We start from the raw sequence: 27,539 nt of genomic DNA, 5'->3' as shown, positions 1-27,539 counted from the left end.
CATCATTTCACATTGGACTTGCTGTCCACAGAGGAGCAACACACTCAGCTAACATCCTGGGCGAGGTGTTTTCTTTGACCTTAAATGTGATGAAAGCAGGTTTCCAAAAGCTTTGTTTTAATTTTTTGGTACTTTTTTCTATCTGCACTCGGCTTTCTGTGCTGTAAAACAGAACCAGTGCACATTTAAAGGATTATGATTGAAGTTTCCAGAGTCGTTTGGACATGCAGAAGATGCAGAAAAAGAAGCTGTCTCTTCAAAAAGCGACTCATCGGTGAGTAATGGAGCAATACATTTTAGAAAGAATGCGTCATTAAAATTATCCCCACGTCTTTGACACCAAGCATTTTTTCTTTCAAAAATATTCTAAGTTTTGTTATTAGATAAACAGACAAAGACTGTGGTTGAGATTGTGGTCAGACATGGCAAAAACCAGAAAGGAAAAAAACTTTTTCTCTACCTGAAGTTAAATACCCAATAATGACCAACTTAAGCATAAAAAGATCATTAGACCCAGACATTAAATGCTATGTTTCTTATCTGTCTTGAATCTACCCAGAATGAGTAGCTTACTGGCATCTTTGAAGAATTTGAATCAATATTAACATTTGATTTGCCTTTGGGATCAATAAAGTATTTTTGAATTATATTTTTTTTTCTTCAAGACTAAATAATGCAATCACATCTGGTGAAAGATCAATATGTTTTAATTTCTAGTGAACATTAGAAGAAATTAGAACTGGAAGACAGCTTAAATATCCAAAATAAATAAACAAAATAACTAAAGCAACGAATGAAATTGATGGAGAAGTCTCTGTAAACAAAACTGCCACACTGAAACTTTTATCGTCCAGTTTTTAGTAGAAACAGAGAGAGAAAACAGGAAAAACAAACAACTATTGAAGTCATTTTAACTTATAATGTGGTTAATTGATTTATTGATCTATTGCGACATGGCAGCTTGTTTCTCCTGCACATCATTTAACTGTTTGGCTGCAGTTCAACATTTTTCATTAAGTTAATTGCATTCAGTTTAGTTGTTCATAAGTTTCTGTCACCACAACACAAACCAAGTCAACAGTGACTGTCAACAGAGGTTTAAAGCATTTGTCACGAGGAAGCTGTTACCTTTAATGCCGCTCCTTAATCTCAGCATGGTGACAGAAGATTTCTGCCGCTGGTAAACACAGGGGATCAACTTTGATGACCTTTGAGAGAGCAAAGGTCATCTGTTTGCAAGGCAGCATTTAAATATTATGGATAGAGACTAAGTGTGCATACAAAACACACAATGTGATTATTATTTTTACTGTCAAAGATGAAATCAAATGTCTGTAGAGTTTTGGACTTCTACACTGTAAAACATTTGAGCTGCATTTAGTTGTGTCTACTGTCTTCTTCTCTTTAAGTCAAGTGAATTTAGTGACTTTTTGATTTTGAACCTAAATGTGTGAGTTGGTGAAAGATAGACTTACAGTAGTAATTAATTTTGTCAAACCTCAAAGAGTTGAATAAATTAGAGTTTTTAGGTTTGCACTTATAAAACGTGTAAGAAGAAAACGACAGGAGTGGGAATCATTTCCCAGAATGCTTAGCGGCATGTTTTGCATCCTGAGATGGATGTGTGTTACTTTGATCTGACTCTGGTGTTTTATTGAGGAAAATGTTTGTTTTAATGATGAAGTTAGGTGCTAAATGTTAAATGCCGCTGCCACTCATGCTAAATGTTGTTTTTTTTCTTTATCAGAATTCATGATGACATTTAATAAAATTCTTTATCAAATCATAAATTTTTCATGCAATTTGAAACAAATTTAAATTAATCTAGAGTAAACTAGTTATTTTAACTTGATATTGTGAGAGAAATAACAGAGAAATGTGGCTCTTTAACAGGGAAAGGGCTGTTTTTTTCTTGCATATTATGAAATAATTATTTGCTTTAATTTGCAGCATTAAGTTAAAACTCAATTCAAGCTTAATTAATTTAAAAAACAATGTTTAGACAACTTGTCTCTTGTTGTTAAATCAACTTCATGAACTTTAACTTCTGAGTTAAAACCAAAACAATTTTCTTGTTGACTTAAATTTCATTTTGAATGCAGCAGGTGGACTTCCATTTTAAAATTAAACCACCTTCAAATGTTTTACAGTGTACAGATGCTGATTTTGTTTAGCTGTGCATGTAGATGTGGTTTTATTTGACACCAGGATGACTCGATTATATGACCGTTTTAAAAAATACATGTGCATGAAGCACAACTAATTATAGGCAGACATGTGGGAAGCGCTCTGTATGATCTATCGCCCTTCTCTGGCTCCGGGTCACGACACGATCCGCTCTGCAGACCTGCTTCAACCCTGCCATCATTTCTATTGCTGAAGGTGCAATGTGCATTTTGGTGTGTGATTTTCTTATTTTTTGTCTGTACTTAATATTACCAAATTTTGGATTTTCTGGAGTGGCCCAGCCAGTAATTTGTTTTCCATTGATTATAGAGAGCAGTATAGCTCATGTTCTTTTTACTACTCTTTTGACAGACTCCATTTTCTGTTGAATAAAATGAATTTTAGAGTTTTTCATTAATTTAAATAATTTTGGCCTCATCTGGGAACTCAATAAATATTGCTAAATTTCATCACTTGATGTTAGAAGCCATCCATCAGGAGAAAAGTGAAAGCCCAAATCCAAAATGTGTTGCCATCAAAATGTTCTAGGTATTATAATTTTCTAATGTTTTTATACAAATAGCTCTTGCACAGTCTGTGTAGACATGGGAGTCTGATTACGTTGCAAAATTTAGAAACAAATTTACACAAAATCAACTCATCAGAAATCCTGAATTCTCAATCATTTATTTTAATTTCAGTTATGTTCTGATTAATCACTAGTTACTTTTTCTCAGCACCATTTAACTGAGTAATTTTTTTGTGAAAAAATTTGCTTCTTTACTATTTCTTAATTTTAACTTTTACGTTTGCATTATTACTACAAATACAGATATTCTTATTTGAGTAAAAACAAACTGCAGATGTTTGAGTACCTGTATCTGTGACTTCACTGAATGAAGAGCAAACATGTTTCAATCAAAAATGCACCAGATACAGACACTCAGCTACAGATTAGATTGGAGTGAGACCTCTTGTTTTTACACCAGCTTTGATGCTCTGCCGTTAGTTTCCATCTGCTGAGATCTGAAGGTAAAAACGATGCAGGAAACACTGAATACTTTCTAACATGCACACGCATTACTTACTGTATTAGTTTACAAAATATTAAAAATATTTTGCAAAAGTGTTTATTCTGTCTTAATTGTTGTTTATTTGCATTAACTATTTTCATTTTAGTTTTAAAAAACCTGAATTTAGTTTATATTTGTTGTTTGTTTCATTACGTCCTTTAAAAATATTCAATCAAATATTCTGGTCAGTTACTCAGAACTCGAGTCGCCTTTATACTGTTTAGTTATTTCTTGAACGGCTACTTTTTGCTTGTACTTAAGTTAAAAAATGTGTTGAATTAGTTGCATTTTTCCTTGAGTGTAATTTCTAGGTTCTCTACCAGAGCAAACAGATCTATTATAAATTAATTATGGTGTGAAAAGTTTTCTACTGCATTTTATCAGATATGTTTGCTGATTTTACAAGACAGTTAATGGCTAAATTCTAGCATGCCGTGCTAGTGCATATTATCTAAAATATTTTAAATATTTTAATAAACAAATAAGTAACAGTGACAGTCCTGCTATGACAGCATGATAGTCCAGCATGCTCTCCAATGTGCTTGTAGCATTAATAAACACGTGCAGTTTTCCACTTTTTCAAGATGGCCTTTTTGGCATCATCAAGCCGTGTGGCATTACCACAGCCCTCGATGACTGCTGGATAATGTCTCAAGTCAAATATTCATCGACTCCAGAGGAATGGCGGTGGTAAATCACGTCCTCTAGAGAGCATTCCCCTTGATGCAACCGCCACAAATCCCAGACAGCTTTATGACGAGGGGTGTCCTGCTGGGGGAATCTTAGGTGTCATAAGACACAAATCATAGTAGGAGCCTGAACTTATGCAGAAATGATCAGAGTGTTTACCAGAAGGATTTCTGTGAAGGTCACAAAACGCAGCCAAACTCTCAAAACTCCACGTGTCGTATTCACTGTGTGTTTTACTGTGTGAATTTATCAGTGGTAAAAATCAAACTGCTCTTATAGAAGCAGAATAAAATGCTTGTAGAGAAAGATAACAGAAAGTTGGTCATCAGATTTTGCTCTTGGAAAAAGTCACACCATTTTTTTTATTTATTTTTTCACCTTAAAGAGGCAGTAATATGCAAAATTGACTTTTTTGAGCTTTACATCAAGTAATAATGTTATTCCATCATCAAAAACTTACCTGGAGTTTTGCATTGATTCCTTTATGAATGTTTGAGAAATACTTTAATCTCTATGGCAACCATTTAGCTGTGCAAAATGCCTGGGTGGACCTAGCTCCGCAGCTCCTCCTCTGAGTTTCCTAGCTTCTGCCTCACAGAGCAGGAAACCCTCACAACTCCCCCACTGAGCTCCTTCAGACTAGCCAGAAGCAATTAGCAAACACCTGGTGGAACTGCACATCAGCTGAACTCATAAATATTAACTACTTCTCAGAGCAACGGTGGAAAAAACTTAATTTTAATCTTCAAGGGTTAATAGAGGAGAAATGTTATGATGTCTTCCTGAAGGTGGAGTTTCAGAAAGAGCAGGAGTTTTTAAAGAAACAGTTTCAGGGTGTTAAACTTGGAGGGAACGTTTTCTTTTAAATTATATTTGACATATGTACTATTTTCAGAACCATTTAACTTAACATAATTAGTTGATTCTATTTTTGTTTTCATTTGTTTGATGAGGCAGTAATGGCAGATGTTACATTATGTTGTAAATACAATTCTCCATTTGTCAGATGAGAATAAAATACCTGAATAGTCACTGATTGGTGACAGAAATTGGGTTTGTATAATTGTCTTGGTGGAGTTTCATGAAACTCTTTTAGAAACACAGTTTCAGTTGTATAAACTTTAGAAATATTTATTTATTTATTTTGTCAGGTTTCTTCCTTTTTGATAGAAACCACTACTTCTTTTAGTGAAGGTCTCAATATTTTAGATTAATTTATACCACAGCTTATAGTGATGATAAAAATAAATTTCTTCTCATTTATGTGCAGGTTCTAAAATTATTTGATTATATATCATCTTTAGTAAATAATGATAAAGTGCAGAACTCACTGAATTTGTACTTTTAGAACCACTTTTACTAGCAATATCTTAAACTTTATTCTTACTTTGATTCATCCCATGCTGTGGTAAGGACACAAATGAAAACACCATCTTTGACTCTTTGGTTAGCCTTTAAAATATATTTTATGAATATTATTGACCAACAGTCTATGCTACGTTCAATCTGAAATACAAATTTAGCTCTTTTTGACATAAAATGGCTTGCTAGTGTTTTAATAACAAACATATATGAATAACTGGGTTGGACTTGCTCAGTCAATGTAGTTTTATGTATCTCCTGAGTCAAATGCCAGTAAGATCAAAACTACCTGACCTTATAAAAAACATTCTCCTCAGTTCACTTCCTTAAAAATAACCCAGTAACAAAACAACAGAAAACAACCTTGACCCCATTGCCTTAACCCTTCAGAAACATCCCAGCAGTAAAATGTTTAATAAATCATGAAGGCACAGCTGGACAACTTTAACACAGGTTTAGACGATGTGACCTTTAATGTTGGAAGAATCTGGTAACTATTTTAAGCCGATGATCATAATTTTGGTATCTAGAGCTCGTGAGAATTTGTTTTATTGTTTATGATGTTGAACGTTTTATGTGCCAGAATAGCCCAATACCATGAGGTACAGTAGATGAGTATGCCACAGGCAAACTCTTGTTTTAACAAATAGACAAATAATAATATAATTCCCAATCTCAGATTTTTCAAGTCTGCACTACAGAGCCACAGTTAAAGACAATCAGCTGACATGAATGGTTTAAAGCTCTTTTGTTAAAGCTATAAATGGTCTGCTGTGCTTGAACACTGTGACATTGTATTGCACTCTGTATTTAGAGGAAAATATTCTAGGTTTAACCTACAGTTTCACTCAGAATATTAAACACCCTTGTCATAAGCATTATTGTCACATTTATTTTTGTTTTTGTTTATTTTGAACTGCTTGAGCAGAAGGGAATTTAGTGTTCAATTAATCTGCATGATTAAGTCACATTTGAGGGTTTTTAAAATAGCCTAAATGTATTTAAGTTTGGTAATAGGAAAGTTAACCCGCCACAATTCCTCTTTAAATTCCTGATCAATTCCTGACACTCACACACAATATATATAAAAATAGTGCCAAACATTTAGTGCATAAAGGTTTTACGCGGTGAATGGTGTGAAACAAAATTACAATGATTGGATATTTTTAAATGTGTGTGTGTGGGGGCGGGGGGTTAATCTGTGGTTTAGACTTTAAACCCGCCTTTGTAAAGATGAAACCTCGTCTCTGATTCGTGTTAAACGTGATCCCTGCTCCTGTTGCTCAAACTGTGTTGTTATCCAGACAGATTGTTGACCTAATAGTAATCTTACTTTGAGTCCAGAGGAATTTTTAAAAGATTCTCCGTGGAATACCGGACTCATTAGCAGATTATAGGAAAAGGGGTGATATAGAAATAAAATCAAAGAAAGATTTGGTTGACGTTTATTCTGAAAAACTCAGACGGAAGCGAGTTCAGTGGGCGTTTATGGTGGAACACAGAAGATTTCGTTGTCATGGCTAACAGCTCAAAAACAGTCAAGAGATTCCCGTAGTAACAACGATTGAGGTCAACACATTGGTGAAGGTATTTATTTCACATCTAGAGCACCTACTGATGGCAGTATTGTATCGTAGCGAACTACGTTGTGGCTAATATTAGCCAGCTAGCTGTGGGAGCCCCACAAAATGGCTGGTGGGATGTGTGGGGCTGCGCAGGTTGGTCCGCTACTGTTAAGTCTTTTTGTAAATGACATATTGTTGCTACGTATCATGCCATTTGTTAAAGAAGATTGCATAAACTTTAATTGAAAAAGTGGCTGTATTTTAAGTCTTCGAAAAGCACATATAATGACTGACCGCTCCCTGCTGAACTATTACCTCTTCTCGCGACATTTGAGTCACTTCGCCATGCAGTGACGTTTGTTTTGGGATGAGAATATGCATCGATGCGGATGAGCTCCTAAACGTAACACTCTACAGACATTTAGAAACAGAAGACTCTGATATTTAAAATATTGAGGAAATGGTAAAGACAGAACAATGGCCAAATGCTTTAATAATAAATTAGTTAGGCGTATTACAGGACTTTGTCTAATTCAAGCAGCCTCCCCCCCTCTTTCTGAATACCTGTGTGCTCTGAATTACTGTTTATTTATGGTGCACATTGCATTTTCTTTTCTTTTAGACAATTAACTTACCAGCGAGATGATTGACTTCCTTGATTCACTACTTCCTTTCTTTTCTGCTGTCTATGAGGGGGATCCAACTGCCCTGCAGCAATTCTGGAAGATTCATTTGCTGTTCAATAATACAAATGTAGTGTTTTTTGGTTAACTAGTAGATAAATTAAACTGTTTACTCATCAATTCCTTTCTTCTTGAAAACTTGATTCTCTGAAAAACAGCTGAAGTACCAGTAAGTGAATTTTTTCTGCATATTTGTGCAGGTTGCTCCATGTTCATCTATTGTGGTTCCTCTTGAAAATAGGGACACTCCAATCAGGATTTGTATTCTGATACAGAATTAGTCAGTAGTCAGTCTTACATTCTTTTTTTTTTTTTGCTTCACACAGTTGCAAACGGCACACTGTAAGAGCATTAAGATCCTGAACAGTAAAGTTACTGCCTGCAGAGACTGAAAAGATTGGCAGCTCAAAATAATGACCATTGAATTATCTATTTTTATCCTCATCCTCAGTTACTACTTTATTTATTGCAGTACGGCTCCCTAAAATGTAGGGGATTCCTGTTAGAAAACAAGATTTGACCATCACTGACTTGTAGCTGATATAATGTGTATTTTGATACACAACTTATGACCTGATACTTTAACAACACATAAGCACCAAACAAATTTAGTCCAGTCCTGTGAATTTTGATACTAGAAATTAGAATTTGATCTGACTTGGTGTATTATGACATCAGAAGGAATTATGCAATTCAGCTGAATAGGAACAGATTTATTTACTGACCTGAAATATAAAGGAAAAAAATCCACTTTGCTCATAAGCCTTTAAGTTTTATAATTACTGTATTTAGATTTTTAGATTGTGGTATTTTAAATGTTTACAGCACAGTCTTTATTGCTGTTTATTAACTAAAAGTGTTTCTAAAGTACTTGCATAGAGCAGTATCCGTCTTGGTATATTGATAATATCAAAAGCAAAAAATAATGGCACATCAAAATGATGCACATAAAATTTTACATAGGTTAGTCTCTCATTCACTGCCAAGAGCAGGGGTCCTGAATACATAATACCTGCTCCAGGCAAGCTTGGTCAAATGATTGCTTTTTATTCCCAGTATGTTAATAAGTTCTTCAGAGGCCCTGAAATGTCTCAATTATTTGACTGAGTTGATTGGAGCAAGGAAAACATCCATCTAAGCATGCAAGACATTGATTTATGACACTTGGCTGATGAACTGACCATGGTACACCATGCAGCATGAGGAACATTTCTCAGAGGATTGTAACCAAAGAATAAGTAGAGATGCCGTGATGCATCAGTGTATTACCAGATAGTAGTTTTGGTGGTGGAAAAGAACCAAGAAGCATCTAAATACTCACATTGGTAAGTTTCTAGAAAAAAGGTCTGCAATTACAGCCTTCAGTCGTTTTGGATACATCCCTGCTCCAGGACACCAGAGTCAAAATAAATCCTTCATTACATCAGTAAGTTTCACAAAGGCTCAGTGGTTAAAAATTAATTTGATTCAGGTGTGTTGGAGCAGAAAATGCATCCGAAAGGTGGGACTTGAGGACTGGAGATGCAGTAATTTAGGATTTAGAAGTTGATATTGATAAGTTAGAGACAACAGTACATTTAGACAATGTAGGGTCCAGGTTTACATGAGACGCATATTAAATAAGGCCTGTAAAACAAAAAAGCTGGCTATCATTATCATGTCTGACCACAGTCTTAAATCTCTGTCAGTGGACTCTGCATGTCTTACAAGATGTGTTAAGGCCAAGCAAGCTGACATATAAAACTGTTTTTTACGCTACTTGCTGTATTATTTTAGGTGATTAGTGTTATGGATGTAGTACAATTTGTTCTTTTAATACCAAATTATCAAATTTGTTTGTAGCATCCATTTTTTGATTTGCTAATCCTTATTTTCTGTTTGAATTATGAATTCACTATTGTTTATTCGTAACTTTATCTAAGTTGTGTTTAGACAGTTTGAACAAGCTCTGTTTTATCTGTTGTCTCATTATGTACGCATAAGAAGCATTTGGAATCATTAATAAAATTATACATTTGAGGCAAGTTATTGATTTGCTCATTAATGTGCAGACATTAATAGGCGGATCTCAGTGTTTCAGTCATTAAGGTCAGATATCAGTTTAAGAAAGTAGGATGACCGTATTTCTTTTTATTGGAGACACTGCTTTAATTTAAAATAGGTTTAATGAGGGAAAAAAGAAGACTTGGCATGATGGCTGCTCTTGATATGAATAATTATAATAGTATATTTCTGCTTTCCACCTCAGCCTCGCTGTGCACAAAGACAGTAACGGTTTACTCCTTGCTCCAACCCTGTGTTCGGAGCGCAGTGCTACCCCCTCCATCGGCTGCCCCACCAGAGAGACCCATTTCATTTTTGGACCTGCGGTTGCAGCTCTTCGACTTGCTCAGATACAGACTCAAACACAGATCGCTCTCCGGCAGATTGCTATTCTAGCGTCTATCGTTTTGGGCCACCGGTGTGATCTCACAGCAACATTACCTCCTCACTTGGCCCTCCTGAGTCTTTTGACTCGGCAGCAGGTGTCGACGTTTGGCCTAGAGGGAACCACAAACAGACAGATTTCTACTATCACTCAACCAAGTCGATCTGCTGCAATGTATCACCAGCAATCTCAACAACAGGGCTCCCAGCCTTTTCTAAATGCATCTAGGCCGCCTCATCATCCGCCATCTGCAAGTCAGCATCCAAATCACCCCAACATGCAAGGAATGGGGTTCCAGTTTCCTCGTCCCAACCAACTTCCCGATGAGCTAGAGTCTGCCCTTTCCATCAGGGGCACCAGGGATATGGATCACCGGCAGATGGATCTAATGAATCAATCAAACCAACATCAGAACCAAGGTACAGGGATTGGTCAACATGGAAGTTATGGCTCCAACCCAATGTTGCTTCCAGCAGATAGTCAGTCTGGACACCAGCAAGGAGTCGACTGGTCAAACTATCAAGCTCCAACCAAACTTTTTGCAACAACACAGCAGCAGTCTCAAGGCAGCCAATCAGGAGCCAGAATACTAAACTGGAATCCCCCCATAAGTGACTCACCAGCTCCTCAAACTCGACAACCTCTTGGTGATGGAGGTAGAATGGAGGGTCAGGGTTTGTACACGCCAGAGAGTGCCGGAAGCATCTTGGCTAGCTTTGGACTTTCAAACGACGACTTGGAGGTGCTGAGTCATTACCCGGACGATCAGTTAACGCCAGATACTTTACCGTTCATACTCCGTGACATCCAACTCAAAAAATCAGGCAAGCAAAAATCTGTGAGTGCTACCTCCTCTTCTTCATATTCTCACAATGTGACTCCTACTGGTTCTTCACACTCAGCGGAAGTACCCAGCCTTCTTACTGTTACGCAGACGGCCGGGAAGGTCATTGACTATGGACATGCCAGTCGTGGGACGGAAGAGAGTGGCACCCGAGAGACTTTTAAAAGGGAGCAACTTTCTAGTGAAAGGACTGTTAAAATGCTTCCAACTGCAGCTTCTTCATCAGTGTCAAAGGTGGAGAAAACTGAAAGACGTCAAGTTCGCGTAGAGCACAAGGAGCCAATCAAACACGGAGACAGGGACTATCGCAAGACTACTTGCGAAAAGCGCAAGAACAGCCGATCACCAGTGAGAGAATTTGCACCATTGCCTAAATCGCGTAATTTAGACAGAGACTACCGACAAGTGGAATCTAAACAGCGGCCGCCATCTGAAACCAGGAGTGAGGATTCGTCAAGACGTTCTCCCTCTTCTTCATCTGCTTCAAGACATGGCAGTAGCAAGAAGTTGCCTACGCCTACCATGATAAGCGATTTCACAGCGGTGTTTCCAAAGGTGTTTCCCCATACCTGCTCCCTGTGTCACATTCAGTGTGACCAGGAAAAGGTGAGTGCTAACATGTCATACTAATGTCCAGAATATTCCTTTAAAACACTGAAATCAGTTTGATTTTTTTTATTTATTTATTTTTTGACAGTCAATTCATGAAGACGTTTTGCAATACCTTATGTGCTTTTCTTAAGTTTTCTTCTTTAGTTTCCTTAAGTATATAAATAATTTGCAGATAGATTGGGGAATGATTAATAACAGCCATTCACATTGACCGAAACATCTCGTTAGCAACATTTTTGGCTCGTTAAGTCATAATGACCCAGACATAAAACTGAATAAAGGAAGGTAATTGACTGGCACGGCCTTAACGGACCAGTTTGTGAATTTTACAGCCCATTAAATGACCACAACAGCCATAATGGTGTGATTGTTCTTTCTACAATTTATAAGCCTGTTACTCCCTACCTTGTTCAGAACTGAAGAAGCAATATGAACGAGAGGAGGTGAAATGTCTCTAAGAAAGCAGTCGTTCTATTACCTTGCCATACCGGAAACTTGGTCTTGTGATACATTTTCTCTCACTAGACCTTAAAATAAATGTTGGCAGATAGCACGACGTATTCTTGAATAATAAAATAGACTTTGATGAGTCTGCTATAATACATCTGCAGAAAGACAGGATGGTTTCAGCTACTAAACCTCTATTTCTCTTCTTGCAGTTTCTTTTCTTTTTGTAATGCTCACCTCTTTTCTAACTCTGAGGCCAATAAATAGAATAACTAAAGCAGCAAAGCAAAGCAGATAAATGGTCCTTGAATGGTAAAATGTTTTCCGTTTCCCCAGGATTGCTTTAGTTGAATTTTGTTTTTAAATGAAGCAAACCAGGCTTCCCCATGGTCAGTATGGTAAATATCACGACGTAGCAGTCTTAAGCTCCCTTGAGGCAAACACTAATGACTGTTTTAGTGGTAGAAAGGATATTTGTTGACCTCATTTGTACTAAAAAGGTAAAGTAAAATTCAACCTATTCCAGTGTTTGACAGTTCTGATGTGCTGCAATTTTCCACTGTAACTATTTATAAACTGGGATTTCAGTTCTTGTTGGCATTTTAAGGGTTCAGCATTTTAGACATACGCATTTTCTTTGGTAAAGAAGTTCTTAACACATCATGTAAGAGTGGCCAGGACAGATAGTGATTAAGAAAAGAAAAAGATGAACTTTTATGTTCCAAAATTATGTTTTCAGATTCTGCTTACAGGTGTTGTGTAAAGCCATGTGTGTTTTATGTGGCTTTGTGTCTTTAATATGCTAATACGTGTAGGAAATTACAAAATAGTTGATGCTTGGTTTTCCTTTTTAATAGGGCGGAACAAGGTATTCATGAAAAAACATTTGTTCATCTACTGCATGTCATAATTTTGGAGAATCGCTTTGCTGTCTTACAAAAACTAAATGGGAACGTATAGAGGAATTGTCAGTAGCCAAATTAATTATCTGAATTATTCGAAAACATTAAAAAAATGTTTTGTGTATATATAGCTGGGTTGTGTTGAATGATTATGAGTAGTCAGTATCTTACCTCCAGTAGACAGCAATGAGAGCAATATAAGTTTAGAGAATCATGGGAGTCATAAGGCTACTAACAATAGTACATTTTAAACATCAAAAATTAGTCTTACCAAGACTTTACAGCTTTTACCTACCACACCTTTTGAGCATTTTTATCTAATAGTTACTTAATATTGTAATGACGCCTGGTTACCAGCACTGTGTCTCCAGAATGGCAGTTCTGTTGTTTTTTCCTAAAATAACTTCAAATATGGCGTGCTGTGGTGGCGTAGGGGATAGCGCGACCCATATTTGGAGGCCTTGAGTCCTCAACGCGGTTGTCGTGGGTTCGATTCCCGGACCCGACTGACATTTGCCGCATGTCTTCCCCCCTTTCCTGTCAGCCCACTGTCATAAAAGGGACACTAGAGCCCACAAATAGACCCCCTGGAGGGGAAAACAAAAAAACTTCAAATACTGTAGTGAAAGGCACTTATCTTTCCTGTGGGAATAGGCTAATATTTTTAGCCAGGTAATGGTAATAAAAGTCAGGTTCTAGTTAATAAATGGAAAAAAATGCTATTTAGTTTGAAAAAAATCTTAAATAGATTCCTTCAAACTGCTATTAAAGCTCATCTTTGGTCATTTTAGATTAATAAAATGGCTGTCCTGATTACCCAGCAGGAAATCCCTGTGGCTGCTGTCTACAGCAGATAAAACGACTGCTCATGAATACCCAACACAAACCCAGCTCCAAAACTAACTATAGCTTTTCATATGTAACTAAAGCATTTTGGTTTGGTTAGTGATTTATACCCTCTACATTTATATATAATGTATCTTATAAACATTGACCAAAGAATAGATGGCTTACAATGTTGGCTTAATTGTTGCCAATATGAGAAGAGAATAGTTTTGTAAGATACACTACTCGCAGAAAGATTTCGGGGAAGGTTTCAGAGAACAATAAGTAGTTCATGCTGGAGTGATGTTACATCATGAAAGCAAAGGATTCATTTAGAAATTTAGTGTAATTGTAGTTTCTTCATCTCAAAAGTTATAAATGTCTCTAACTCGTGTTTTTGAGCATAAATCACTTTTTGACAGTGACTCGTCTTGACGAGTTGACTTATTTTTTGCTGAAGCTTTTGACTCAAAGCTTCATCATCATTAACGATTCCTGTTTGAATCTACTTCAACAAAGAGCAGCACTAAGACCCCAACTGTCTTATCCAGCGTATATCATGCTGATGTAAGCAGTCATTAATGAACTGTTTCAACACTCAAGTGCCTCTTAGTTGAAATGTAGCAGCTGATTGTTAGTTACAATCCTCAGCAGCAACTTTGCTCTCAGAACATCATGTTTGAAGACCCAGTATTATTGATTAATTGATTGATTGATTGACGTTTTTTGCCTCGTTTCCACTGAGCGGTACGGGTTGGTGTGGTTCTGTACACTATTTTATGGTTTGGTATATTAAGGAGAATGTTTCCATCGCAAGTTAAGGTCCATTTACACCATTGACGTTTAGTCCACTTTAACGAAACTCTAGTTCTTTTGTCTTGAATCAATCAAATTATATTTGTAGCGCTTTACAAAAGCGAATGCTGTTGTGAAGTGCCTAGAAAGTCCAGTTTGTTTGGGGACGTGTAAATGTGCAACTGCTATTAAAATTGGAGATGGTCCAATTTTTCACAATAATGTGGACCACAAAAGCAAACTCTGCAGAAAACACACTATATCTCTGGGAATGTTGGGTAAACAAACACGCGAGGCTAACGCATCCGGTAGAAATTACTTCTCTTTTGCCATGAAATCCTACAACCGTTTATATCTGATGCTACTCTATTTTAGTTCACATTTTGTGAAGAAAGTTGCTCTTTTGTCTTCTTCAGAGGTTTTCATATTGTTTCCTTCAGTAGTTCTTGGTACAGCGCCACCACAGGTGAGGGGAGGAACAGGGTTTTAACGGTTTGGTTCATTTGATGCAGTGCAGTGTGAAAACAAACTGCACCAGCTGAAAATTTAACAAATTTTGCAACTTCGGTCCCCAATCAAACTCTTCCCGACTTTACTCTCATTGAGCCTTGCATCATACAAGTTCAACAGCAAATGTGACGTTTTTCTGTCCCCCAATCAATTGACTGTGTTGTGTGTCACCAGTAGCTCCACCCTAATCGTACCTTTTTCTTATGAACCTACTTCTGTTGACTGTATGGGCCGCTTTTACAGTGGAAACAGACCAAATAGCAAACTGAGCCATTCTGTACCGCTCAGTGGAAATGAGGCAAAAGTTCATGACTTCAAATGTGTACAGCATGAAGAATCAGTGGTTAATTCAAGGTCAATCACTTAATGGAACAGCATGTAATATAATAAATAAAGTAAGATTAGACTTTGGAAAAGGCCTCCTTAAGTTGAGGAGTAAAGGTTATGAATCTGAAATCTGATCCGGAAGTCAAACATTCCTAACTTTTTGTGAGTAGTGTATATGTTCACCAGCCAACCGGACCTTCATCTGTGAGAGCAGAGGAAAAACTAAATGTTCAGAAATCTGAGTTATTTGGTTGTCAATCAAATTGATTGATTTTCTGTGATTCCTGTTGATTGCAGGCCTGAAATGTTGCACACAAATAATTGTTTTTCACCTTAATGACAAATCACACTCATCCTAAGCTGAGGTGGAAAACAGACTGTTAGACATTGTTGCAGAAAATAGAGATAAGTGGACATGGACATGATCAAAGTTAAGTTTGTCTGTCTGTGGACGGGATCTCCTGTTAGAACCTGACGGAGATGTGCTGGACACACGTCAGGTTCGGTAAAGATGATGCAACATCGACCTTCGTTCATGTGACTCTGTTGGCTGTTTTTTTCCCCTCTGTTTCTGTGACGGCCATCTTCTTATCTGCCTTGTTTTTTCAACTCCAGGACTGGGTTGACCATATTAACACTGTTGATCACACAGCCGCCTGCAGAGACCTGCGCAACAAGTGAGGACATTTCAGCATGCTGCTGATCACTTTGTAACTGTAGCACATCTTCAATATCAACACACAGTAGCAACATGCATTAGATCAGTTCTAACAGTATTTGTGATCATTATTCAAGCAGCTTTAAAGCTTAAGTGCTTTTTATTCATTCTCAATCTGCATCTTGGTTTGAATTTATTCCACAACCTCCTGAGTAACTCATCCTGTGTGTGTTTGTTTGAAGGTACCCTGACTGGAAACCAAATCTACCAAGGTTAGTTGAACTTCCACAGCACATGAAGCCCGTTGGCGTCACTTTGTCACTTATCTAAACCAACACAGGTAGAATAAAGGTAAAAAGGAAGGCCAGCCTCTTTCTATGGTTTTACTTATCAGGATGGAATAAATAATCCACAACAGAACATAAATCATGATAATACGACCTTATATGAGCAATTCGATGGCATATTGTGCCGGGCTAGTAAAGTAAAGATGCAGATTAAAAAGAAAAGCAAATGTTATTGCAGATAAGACAACATATAAAATAGGTTTGGGGAATATTGGTGCAAGATTTTATCTTGATGTTTTGAGGAATTTATTATAAGATTAAAAGTGAGAAAGTATTTGCAACTCTTTTCAGTTGTGACGTCAAAGGCCCACAAACCTAAAATATCGCCCTTATCAGCATCTCCACTTTAAAATGGGCATAAAAAGCATAATTCTTATCAGTAACTGCATTTAATCATTTTTGTTATGTTTTTTTACCCTCTTACGGATGCAATAGTAGAGAAAAGTGTAAAAATAACTCTTGATAATACAGCCAGTGTTTTCTGTTTTCAAACTTTTTTGCAATAAATCTAAATTCTTAACACAATATGAAATTTTTCACAATAAAAATACCTATTCCTGATGTAAAAACCTTTTTTAAATATTTGGACTCCAAGGACCAAGGAAATCACCACAATGTCCAGACTTCACTGCTAAGAGAAGTTACAAAGAACACATTAACTTTGTCTTAAAGTTTATCTAGGCCTCAGTTAGGATGTTAGATATGAAAGTTCTTGACAGGATAATTAGAAGGAAACTGACTTAAATAAAGGTTTTATTCGTGTTTGTCCTAATGCAAACCTTTTAAGTTTGCAGATTCTTTGCTGTAATTTAACCTTCTCAGATTTTATTGTGTTGCTCAGATGCCTTCATAAACAGAGAGGCTGGTTGTTCTTCCTGCAGTTACTCAGTTACTCCACTGTGCACAAATATCAACAACTCCACTGTGCACAATCAGGTGGAATATCATAAAACTTAGTTGAATTTAGGGAATATTCTTGTTTTGACTGAGTTTCCATCTTGAGTTTTTATGTAAACAATGGTTATATAATCTCTCCGATTGCTGAGACAATTTATCTTGTATTGAGTCTGCCTGAATCTAACTCCAGTAGGTGAGGCCTTGACATTTTTAAGCTTTGGGTCTTTTATCAGTGAGGTTTCTGGTGTTTTCTTCCAGCCGGAGCTGGCGATATGGCAGCCGTTCCCCGTTCGGTTCTGCCCCTCGGTCCCACTCTCGCTCTCCAACTTCCCCTCATGGCAAATACCGCAGAGAGCCCTTCATGCACCGGCCTCATGGGAGGCCTTACTCTCCCCCCCGCCATCCACGGCCCCACTACCACACAGGTAGCCCTCATTTCAGGTTTAACACATCAATAAAACCTCTCTGTGATTTAAATGTGAAGCGTTTTGATGTTTGCTGTTTAATGTTCTAAACTGACCTAGAAAATCCTCATTGAGGTGAGAAAGACGCAGTGAATTCGTGTGCATTGTTGTGCTAATCCCAGCTTCCTGTTTCTGCCATTTTAAGACCACGGTCATTGGAATAAATATCCCTACTCTGGCTCACACGGCCCGCATTATTCCCACCGAGAACCCTGGCCTGACAGGAGACACAGAGAATCATCAGGTTTGTATTTTACTGTCTTCAAGCAACTGCTCTGCTCTGTTCGTTGTAGAACTGCTTACTGTTCTTCAGAATAACACATCTCATTTTATATCATTGTAGAACTGCTTATTATGCATTTTTGACTTCAGCATATTTTGATTACCTATCAGTGTGAAGATAAAAATTTGAGGTTATGCACTTGAATTTCATTGAAGGACGTTTTTGCATCCAGTTGAGGTTGGAGGACCAGTATTGTAGAGAACTCTGGGAAAAATTAAAAGACCACTTAAAATGATCAGTTTATCTTATTTTGCTTTTTTTAGTTATATGTTTGAGTAAAATGAACATTGTCCTTTTATTCTATTGACAACATGTCTCTGAAATTCCAAGCAAAAATTTATTTGCAGGAAATGAGAAATGGTTAAAGTAAGAAAAAAGATGCAGTGCTTTCAGATCTCTAATAATTCAATAATTTAGAAACAACAATATTGATGTTTTAACTCAGAAGTGAATATTTGGTGGAATAACTGTGAGGTTTTCAATGGGGTTCAGTGCATTGGGCTCTTCATTGTTTCCAGAGCTAATTTTAAACTTTCTGCAAATTTAAATTGTACTTAATTGAAAACATCATACATTCAGATGGAAATCAGTTGATATAAATTCAAATTACTGCATATGTTTTACATTATATCAACAATCTATTAAAAAAATATAAAAATAAAACAACCTTAAAACCAACTTCTGTCACATCCATTTAACCCAAGTTTGTGCACAATTTGATCCAAATAAAAAATGTTTTTCAATCAGGAAACCAGCAGGTTGGATTGAATCAGTAGTTTAGTAGTTTAACTTCTCATCATTGATGTTTTTGTTTGTTTGTTTTTTACAGGAGATTTCTCCCACCATGGTGTGAAGCATCCTCATGACGCTTTAACCAAAATCTCTGGCGACAGAAGCAGAAACCCGTCCTCCTCTGCAGCGGGTCACGGATCCAAACATGCGGCCACCAAACCCTCCACTAAAACCATCAAGCCGACACAAAAACCTGCAACGAAAACAACCAAGGTGGCAAGTTTGTCTGTTTTATCTGTGCAAAAGAAACACTAAAATCATTCTTGGTTGTAAGGGAAATAAATCATTTATTTTAAATGAACTGTTTAAAATGACTGTAATCTGGTTAGCTGGTGATGTTTAAAGGGAGATTTCTTTGTTTCCAGGCTGTTAAAAATCTACCAGTGAAGAAGAAGAAGAAGGTGGCGGGTCCAGCCTCTCAGGGCACGCCGCTTGCCGACCGCCTCGTTTATCTGACTGGCATTCCAATTGATGCAACCGAACAGGAAGTGACTGACTTGGTCAGCTCTTTTGGGAAGATCAACAACGTGATTCTCCTGCCTTGCTCTGAGGAGGAAAGTGAGAAGGGCCAAGGGCAAAAGGTCAGCTTACGTGTTGGTGAAACAAAGCAGCAAATGCATCATACTTTCTGCAGCTGACTCGTCACGATTGACACTCTGATCTGCTGCAGGCGTCTGTGTGCATGATGAAGACGGAGGACGCTCAGGCTCTGGCGTCTGCATCAGAACTCTGCATCAGAGAACAGCCGATCACCGCTCTAGTCGCCAAGGTACAAGGAGCAAAGCTCAGCTGCTGCAATCACAGCAGGAGAAATTATGTTAGCCTCGTTTTGGACGTCAGATCCTCTCCTGCGGATCCTTCACCATCTGAGAAAACTTTTGTTTTAACGCCTTAGATTTCAGTTATGATGTCACATTAACAATTCATACCAGTGATTATTGCGATAAACAATTATATTGTTGTATTGGCACCATTTTCAAGTGATATATTGATAAAGGTATATTAATGGGAGACTAATAAATGCTAATACTTAATGTCAGTGTTTTACTTCCTCCTGTTTAGTGGCGTATTGTTTTTAGTCTAAAGAAAAGTAGCCTGATGTTTTGTTTTGCAGAGGAAACTTAACACAAGTTACCTCTGATTGATTTTTATTTGGTTGTGTCTGTTTGTGTGCATTTTAAAAGCAGGTTTCTGGTTTAAATAAGTAGAAAATATAAATTATAAGTTCAGTAATTTTTGACCTGTCCATGAAGCTTTTGCTAACCCAGTAAAAATGTCTTAAAACTGTTTGTAATTTCAAATTGGAATAATCTGATTTATTTATTTTTATCCCTTTTTGTTTTCCTTCTGACAGAAACCTGAAGATGCTGAGCTTTCCGAAGGCAACAGGTTGGTGATGGTTTTAGTTTTTAACTTTTCAAACTGAACAGTCGACATTCAACTGAACTGTTTTTCTCTCATCACAGCAAAACTGAAGCAGAAAACAAAGAGAAAGAGTCAGCGGGGAACACCTCAGGTAGAAAATGTTGGAAAAACTGAGACTGTCAGAAAAATGTTTGCTAATTTTTACTGCAATAATTTAGTAATTTTTTCATTTGCAACTATTTTCACTAGTGCAGTTTGCCATTTTTTCTCACCTCCTGCTTTTCTGACTCCTTTCGCCAGGCAGTGAAACTGACCAGAAGACGTCTGATCAGGTACCATTATCAAGTATTGATTGTCATCTGTCCTAATTTTTCATTATAATTTCTTTAAAACCTGTAGACTAATATTCTGATGGCTCTTATCTACACTGTAATCCAGCCTTTTTTAGCTGTGGCCTGTTCACATATGAGTTGGGTTAAATGTAGTCCTGAAATGATTAATCGTAACAAATCGATTACTGAAATAATTATCAACTAATTTTATAATCAATTAATTGTTAATTTGAATATTTGGACTCTAAAAAAGGCCACGTGATGAAACAAAAACTGGCCTTGTTATTTCAGAGAAGCTCAGTTACGTTTCACCTGTTCAAGCGTTCACTAGAGGAATGCTGTCATTTTTTCTTATTTAAAAAAAGAAATTGAATTTATTTGCTTTTTTTTTTAAATGCATGTATAAAATAAAATATCTGCAGAATGTGCCAGTTTTTAAATCTGATTATTAATGAGAATAATAGATAGAATTACTAAATTGATCTTTAGCCCTAGAAAAGAGACAAAGCTAAAACACAGCAGACATCTTCTGACCTTGGCCTCCATCTTCCGCAGCAGAAGTGGAACGTGTTGGTCTCAGGACTTCCTGACAGCGGCTGGTCAGACGGCGACATCGCTGAGCTTGTGCAGTCCGTTGGAGCGCCGTCTGACATCATCCTGGCAAAACACGTCGGGAAGGTGAGCATTTTAAAAACAGAAGTTCTGTCCTTAATTGTGACATTTTTATTTTTTTATTTCTTTTACATGCTGAAAGATTTCCTGATCGACAGCAGGAAACCTCTTTAAAATAATTCTGATTTGATTCTAACATCTCGTGTAGCTGGATGCTTTCGTCATTTTTTCAGTTTCCAAATGATTTCAGTTTCCATAGAAGATGAAAAGCTGTTTGTCTGATTCTTCAATCTGACACAAAAGTAACATTTATTTCTAATTAGCAAAATCAGTTTTGTTCATTATTCAGTTAGCAAAACCCGACATCTAGAGGTGCAAGAAACAAATTTGATCCTGTGGAGGGGGATATGCTATGTGGGTGTAAACATGGTTGAGTTTAGAGATTTAGCATTAGCTTCCAGTAAAGTGATATTCTGCTAAAGCTATGTAGCTTGTTAGCTGAACTATTTAGAATTATTGTTTTTGGTTTAAAGCAGCTAGTTTTTTAGTTTGTGGCGCCCAACACTGGTGCAGAGGTTTCAGGTTTCTTTCTCAGGCCATGTTAAGATGATGTTAACCATCCTGTGTTTTCCTGTCAGGCTCTTGTGTCGTTTCGTGACCTTGAAGTTGCCGAGGAGCTCGTGAAGGTCCACAGCTTCAAGCCTGCCATGTTTAAGGACACAGAGGTGAAAATGACACTGGTCAAAAAGCAGATCGGACTCAGCACTCCGGTAGGGAATCCGTTCTTTTCTGTTAGATTTTGTTTTCATTTCATTTTTGAGTTTAGCAGTGAATCAAAACTCATCGAATCCTCTCCTCCACAGGTGGCTCTTTATAATCTCTTCACAGGATCACTGGATCCATTGGTGAGTAATCTACGGCTGTAACTCTTTTTATTTTACCATTAGAAACTGCCTGGCTTGTTCATTTATGTTCCATCTGCTCTCTGTTTCACAGGACGGTTCTGCTCCGGTTGGGTGGAACAGTTTGGTGGTGATCAAAAACGTTCCAGACTCGCCCGGTAGCTCCACCGAGGTCCTGAAACTGATGCGCCGCTTTGGGACGGTCATCAAGTTTCTTGTGGTCAACAGCATGGTTAGAAGTCGAGATTACTTATTTCTTAAACTCAAGGCTTCATTAATTTTCTTTGAAAATGTGACAAAATGTCTTGTTTTGTCGCTCTGATTAGATCATTTGCGAGATGGCCACCACAGCCATGGCCTTGTCTGTGTACAAACGCTTCCTGATGTTTCCCTGCATCATCCAAAACAATCCTCTGATCTTCTACCGCAAAGCAGACCCCAAAGCTCAGCCGCCGACCAAAATCATCCCTGCATGCTGTGAGACAGCTGAGGTCAGTAGCTAGAAGCCTTCTGGATGAAAAAATGGAGAAATGCCTGTTTGATGGGGTTTCCTGTGTGTGTGTGCTGTAGGATAAGCCTACAGAAGACGCCCAAGCGGCAGCAGAACCTTCTGAACAAGAAGCAGAATCACAACCAGATCATTGTGAAGATCCGCCAGAGAAAGATGAAGATGAAAACACAAAAACAGAAGAGAAAACGGAGGAAGAAAATCTGACGGAAAGGGAGAGTAAAGATGATTGTGTGGAGGAGGAGGATGAGGAGCTGGGAGTTTCTGTGTCTTCGCCTGCATCGGACGCTAAACCTGATGAAGATGTTGGTGATGCTGAAAACACAGAAGTTCAGGAAGACGCCGGTGAATCAGAAGTGGAGAATGTTGAAGAGACACAAGCTCCCAGCTCCGATGCTGGATCAGTTTCCCCAGAGATGGTCATGCCTGAGCTGCCCAAGGTAAAAACAACCTGAAGCTGCAGCTGCTCTACTGACGGATAAGGTTTAAAATCAGGATGCTAACAATTCATCAACTTACAATCAATTTCAATTAATGGTTTATTAGATTAAAACTTGTTCCAATTGATTAACAGGTGTTGTAATTTGGCCACCATCCAGCAGAGGGTGGTGCTGCTCATCGTTATGTGGAGCCAGTTGATACAGAAATAGAGAATGCAGAATGAGTCCGTTGGGGGATGACAAAGAGCGTCAACTTCTAAACAAAAGATAATTAATGTGCTGCAGAGGCGATGATGGAGATATGACAGAAAAACGGAGGGAAAAACTTAGTTTGGTTGATTTTGAGGGTTGTTGTGAGTTAATGCACTTCATAGAGCGAAGTTTAGGCGTTTCTTCAAGAGGAAAAGCAGACAGTACTTCTGCATATCTATTTTAATTTTCTATGTGTCCATTCAGCAACCTAAGAAGTTTCTGTTTTGTTATATTTTATAAATAAGTCTTAATAATGTGAGAAAACCTCAACTTTTTGTTTATTCGCTCAGTATTTAATGATGTGCTTTTTTAAAATTCAGAATATTATAAAAATTTACTCCTTCATGTTGAGGAAAGACGATCTTCCGTCTTGATACAAGAGAAAACAGTTTTTTTTAAAGAATTAATCACTAATCGATAAGTTCTATAAACTACATATTAACTCATTAATTGATAACTTTGCAGCCCCAGTTTAACGTCTCTTTTTGGTTTCAGATGACTCAAGCTATGGTTAACGCTCTACTGGAGGAGTGCAGAACAAGAACGGCTAACAAGATGGCGGCGCCCCCCAGTGAAGACCAGGGGCAAACGAAACAGGAGCAGGAAGATCAGGAGAAAAGAGGAGAGGACGCGACAGACACCACAGAAGAAAAAGACGAGGAGGCGAAAAAACTGGACAGAGAGAGAAAAGAGAGGGAGGTGAAGAAAGAGAAGGAGAGGAAGGAAAGAGAGAGGAGGGAGAGAGAGAAGGAGATGGAGAGGAGAGAAAGAAGGGAGTGGGAAAAGAAGGAGTGGGAGAGAAGGAAGAGGGAGAGGAGAAGAGGTTATGACGAGAGGTCATTTGGGTCAAGGTCGTCCTACAGGCCGGGGAGTTACAGGCAGAGGGACGAACACTACAGAGAAGCTGAAAGACGAAAGGTGAGAGGTCAAAGGTCACATCCTGGATCAGAAAGATCCGAGTTCATCTGGAAAACTCTTTTCTGTTTCCTGTCAGGAGGAACCGGAGGAACCGGAGGACGACGAGTTCCCCTTCAACCTGAGCGACTTTGTGACCGTCGATGAGCTGGGAGACGTGACAGAACTTCCTGATGCTGCGGTTTCCATGGAAACGTCAGCGGAGGGCGGAGTGGCGCCCCAAACCGAACAGGAGGAGGAACACATGGTAGAGCTGAACGTTTCTGTTTAAAACTTTGATTCATTTGCTTGTTTAGAAGGTGATGATTTTGTTTTTAATAACTTAAGTAAAAATATTGTACTGTTACATAAAACAGTAAAATAACTCAAAATTTAATAAGGTTAAACTTTCACCCACACTTTTTTAGGTTTACACTTTGTGTTATTGTCGTCCATGAGTCCTCGACACGGCCGTCGCGGGTTCGATTCCCGGACCGGTCGACATTTACCGCATGTCTTCCTCCCTCTCCTTCCCTCTTTCCTGTCAGCCTTCTGTCATATAAGGGACTCTAGAGCCCACAAAAAATAAAAATTATCAATTAATTTACTAATCAATTTATCGCTAACGGGACAGACTCAAATTTTATTGAAAGAAAAACACAGAGCAGTATTTAAAAATATCTACATTTGAGAAAGCAAGACCTTAAATATCTTCTACCCAAAACTGAAGAAGTTTCCTTTGCTACAAATAGTTAAGCATACACTGAATGAATGCTGTTGTTTTGGGCAATAAAGTGTTTATTTTAATATTTTAAAAAGGAATTGAATTGTTTATTTGCATATTCGAAATGCCTTTCTATTGCATTAAAAAAAGCTAAAATATAAATATGCAAAATGTGCCACTATTCTTATCCAGTTAATCAATAATCATCAGAATTATCTGTAGATTAATTGATAACTAAAGTAATCTTTCATTCCAGCCCAAATAATAGAACGATTCTCCTTCCTCCAGGAGATTTCTGTGGAGGCCACAGCGACCCAGGAGAAAGAACCAGAACATGTGGAAAGTCCAACAGCCGAGGCTGTAAGCAGTTTGGCTTCTGGTCAGGACCCGAGTGATGGAGACGCCCCTCCAGAAGATTCACACGTTCACACAGGTCCAAGTGAGACAGCGGACCAACCAGAGGCATCAGATGACGGCATGAAACCCGATCCAGGTACAACTAAAGAAACCATCTTTAAATTCTGCTGGTGTTTGACTCATTCTGTCTAACTGACAGATGAATCAGTAACTAAAATAATTGTTATTTTCAGCTCTAGCTTGGTTTCCTGACCTCTGGTGTTTCTCCTCAGACGCCGCGCTCTCTTCAAGCCTCGACGTTGAGCCCATTTCCACCTCCTCGGCTCCTGCAGTTCCAAGTCCGTCCACCTGCAGCAGCACAGCGGCGGCTGCAGAGCCTGAAGAAGAGAGCAGGAGGAGGAAGAGCAGCCCAACTGACCACGACGAGGAGAAGAACGAGGAGAAAAATGAGAAGAACGAGGAGAAAAATGAGAAGAACGAGGAGAAAAATGAGAAGAACGAGAAGAACAACGAGGAGTCAAACGAACCACAGCAGAGCCAGGATGAGGAGAACATGAATGAAGCTCCAGGTTAGTATTATTTTTGCAAACTTTTATGGCTCTATGATCTCTAAAAGAAATTCCTTTATATTTTATTTTTGTCTGGATAAATGATAAGAAAAAAATATTTTTTATTACATCCCTTCATGTTTCTTGGTTTCCTCTTCAGTTTAAATCAGTGGCTCTCTTCTCGTTTTGCACAGCAGATTTTCTGAAAATGACTGACATCATTATGGTTGTTTGTTTATTTTTTCTCTTCAGCAGAACCAGAGACTTCGGCTGCAGAAGAGCTGCCAGATGTCCTGCAGAAAGGTGAAAATACTCAACGTTTGCTTCAGCTGCAGTTTTTTTTTTCACCACCACTTTTTGTTCCAGATGTTAAAATATTTTATTTCTCACAGAAAAGACAAAAAAAGCCAAAGACACCAGAGAGGAGAGCGTGAAGAAGCCGCTGCCTCCGTATGACCCGAGCGCAGCAGTTGGTACGAAACCTTCCAAAATAAACCAGTGATGTGTTTTTGATCAGACATGTGGGGAAATTACAAGGTGGGTTTTGGTTCTGAACAGGTATGGAGTATTTGGTCCCAAAGACGGGATTCTTCTGTAAGGTGTGCAGTCGGTTCTTCACTGGAGCCAAAGCAGCAGAGATCAGCCACTGCAAAACACTGAAGCATTACGAGAACCTCCAGGTGAGCCGAAACCTGTGTGTGTGTGTGTGTGTGTGTGTGTGTGTGTGTTCAGTTTCATACCTGTTCAGTGAAGGTGATCGGATAGAAACACAATTATCTTCAGAGTCCAGGTGGCTCATTTTGTGGCGATCATCTGTGAATTACAATCCACAACAAACACCTATTTCACTGCAAAACCAAAATCTCACCAAGTATTTTTGGTTTAGCTTCTAGTGTAAATATATAAGTATACTTGAAATAAGAAAAAATAACTTAACATTGAAGACCAGCGAAAGCAATAAAAGTATTAATAGAAAATCTAAAAAACTAAATGCAGGCACCAAAGTTCACATATTTTGCTTTAAAGAATCTCGATTTAATCTAGGATTGTTTATTCCACACTTGATTTTAAAATGGAGGGGATCTATAGTCGTCCAGATGATACATAAACGGTGAAATAACTCCATAGTTTCAAAATAAAAGGCAAATTTAGCTTTCAGACCAAACTGCTGTTCAGATTGAAAAGGTCAATACTTTTCTCTCAAATGTTTAAAATGCAGAATTTCTTTATGATTCTGAATCGGAAACAGTTTCAAATAGAAACTGGCATCTTCATCTCTTATTCGACTTCTTTGCTCTTTTTCAGAAATTCCTGCTGAGTCCAGAATCGTCGGTGAAGACAAACTGAAAATCTGCTGTTTCATTTCATCGTTTGTCTCCTCGTGTGATTTCATTTCACGTTTAGGGTCCAGAGTTACATTCTGTCATGGAGTAGTTCCAGATTATTTCTCCCTGGAAATGAATTGGCTGTTCTTTTATGAAGAGTGAAGAACGGGAAGGAAAATGTACAGATTCCTCCTTCCAGATGAAACTGCACACAAATAAATGTTTTTTACTAAACTGCCTACAGCTTCAGTTATTTCAAATTGTTAGATTATTTATTTATTATTTGTGATCGAAAACCTAACAGGGCTGCAAAGCACTGAGGCTCGGTTCAAACATACAGGTTATATTTAATTTATTGAGGATGAGTGCTTAGCCTTTGCAGAATGTAGAATCATAGTAAAAAATGTAAGAAGTCAAAACCAGCTCTAACTGCTTCATTAGATGTTTAGCAGATTTCATTCTGAATTCTAAGTTGTTTTTAAAGAATAATTTTGCTGCAAAATTGGAAAATTCTCATTACATTATTAGTCAGAAATTCCTAAAATCTTTAAAAGGTTTAAATGCTTCAATTTTTTCATGTAGTTCTTAATTTAAGTTGCTTATTAAATTA

At 37.8% G+C, this 27,539-nt stretch overlaps 1 protein-coding gene across 2 annotated transcripts; it reads left to right on the top strand.

Annotated features, from left to right (window-relative positions):
* The first annotated feature begins 139 nt into the window (after positions 1-139).
* Positions 140-27,166, top strand: LOC122829136. 2 transcript variants are annotated; one of them, XM_044113452.1, is made up of 26 exons: positions 140-274; positions 9,788-11,417; positions 15,845-15,906; positions 16,130-16,159; positions 17,390-17,556; positions 17,741-17,839; positions 18,708-18,886; positions 19,036-19,251; positions 19,341-19,439; positions 20,025-20,059; positions 20,137-20,186; positions 20,336-20,367; positions 20,923-21,045; positions 21,618-21,749; positions 21,843-21,884; positions 21,976-22,113; positions 22,208-22,372; positions 22,452-22,829; positions 23,577-23,999; positions 24,076-24,243; positions 24,988-25,192; positions 25,329-25,625; positions 25,860-25,907; positions 25,997-26,077; positions 26,163-26,284; positions 26,910-27,166. In XM_044113452.1, the coding sequence occupies exons 1-26, from the start codon at positions 225-227 to the stop codon at positions 26,949-26,951; spliced, it is 5,013 nt and encodes a 1,670-aa protein (XP_043969387.1). In that variant the 5' UTR covers positions 140-224; the 3' UTR covers positions 26,952-27,166. The 2 variants fall into 2 exon arrangements, with proteins under 2 accessions (XP_043969387.1, XP_043969386.1); XM_044113451.1 differs by having other exon boundaries at positions 141-274; positions 25,857-25,907.
* Positions 27,167-27,539: the final 373 nt, after the last annotated feature.

The sequence above is a fragment of the Gambusia affinis genome, linkage group LG04 (genome assembly GCF_019740435.1).
Source record: "Gambusia affinis linkage group LG04, SWU_Gaff_1.0, whole genome shotgun sequence".
Classification (NCBI taxonomy): Eukaryota; Metazoa; Chordata; class Actinopteri; order Cyprinodontiformes; family Poeciliidae; genus Gambusia; species Gambusia affinis.
This window is presented reverse-complemented; position numbering and strand designations above follow the sequence as displayed.

Coding starts and splice junctions, on each gene's coding strand:
- LOC122829136 (XM_044113451.1), top strand. CDS start 225: ATGCAGAAGATGCAGAAAAAGAAGCTGTCTCTTCAAAAAGCGACTCAT. Junction 15,907..16,129: donor TGCAGAGACCTGCGCAACAA/GTGAGGACATTT, acceptor GTTTGTTTGAAG/GTACCCTGACTGGAAACCAA. Junction 25,908..25,996: donor GCCAGATGTCCTGCAGAAAG/GTGAAAATACTC, acceptor TATTTCTCACAG/AAAAGACAAAAAAAGCCAAA.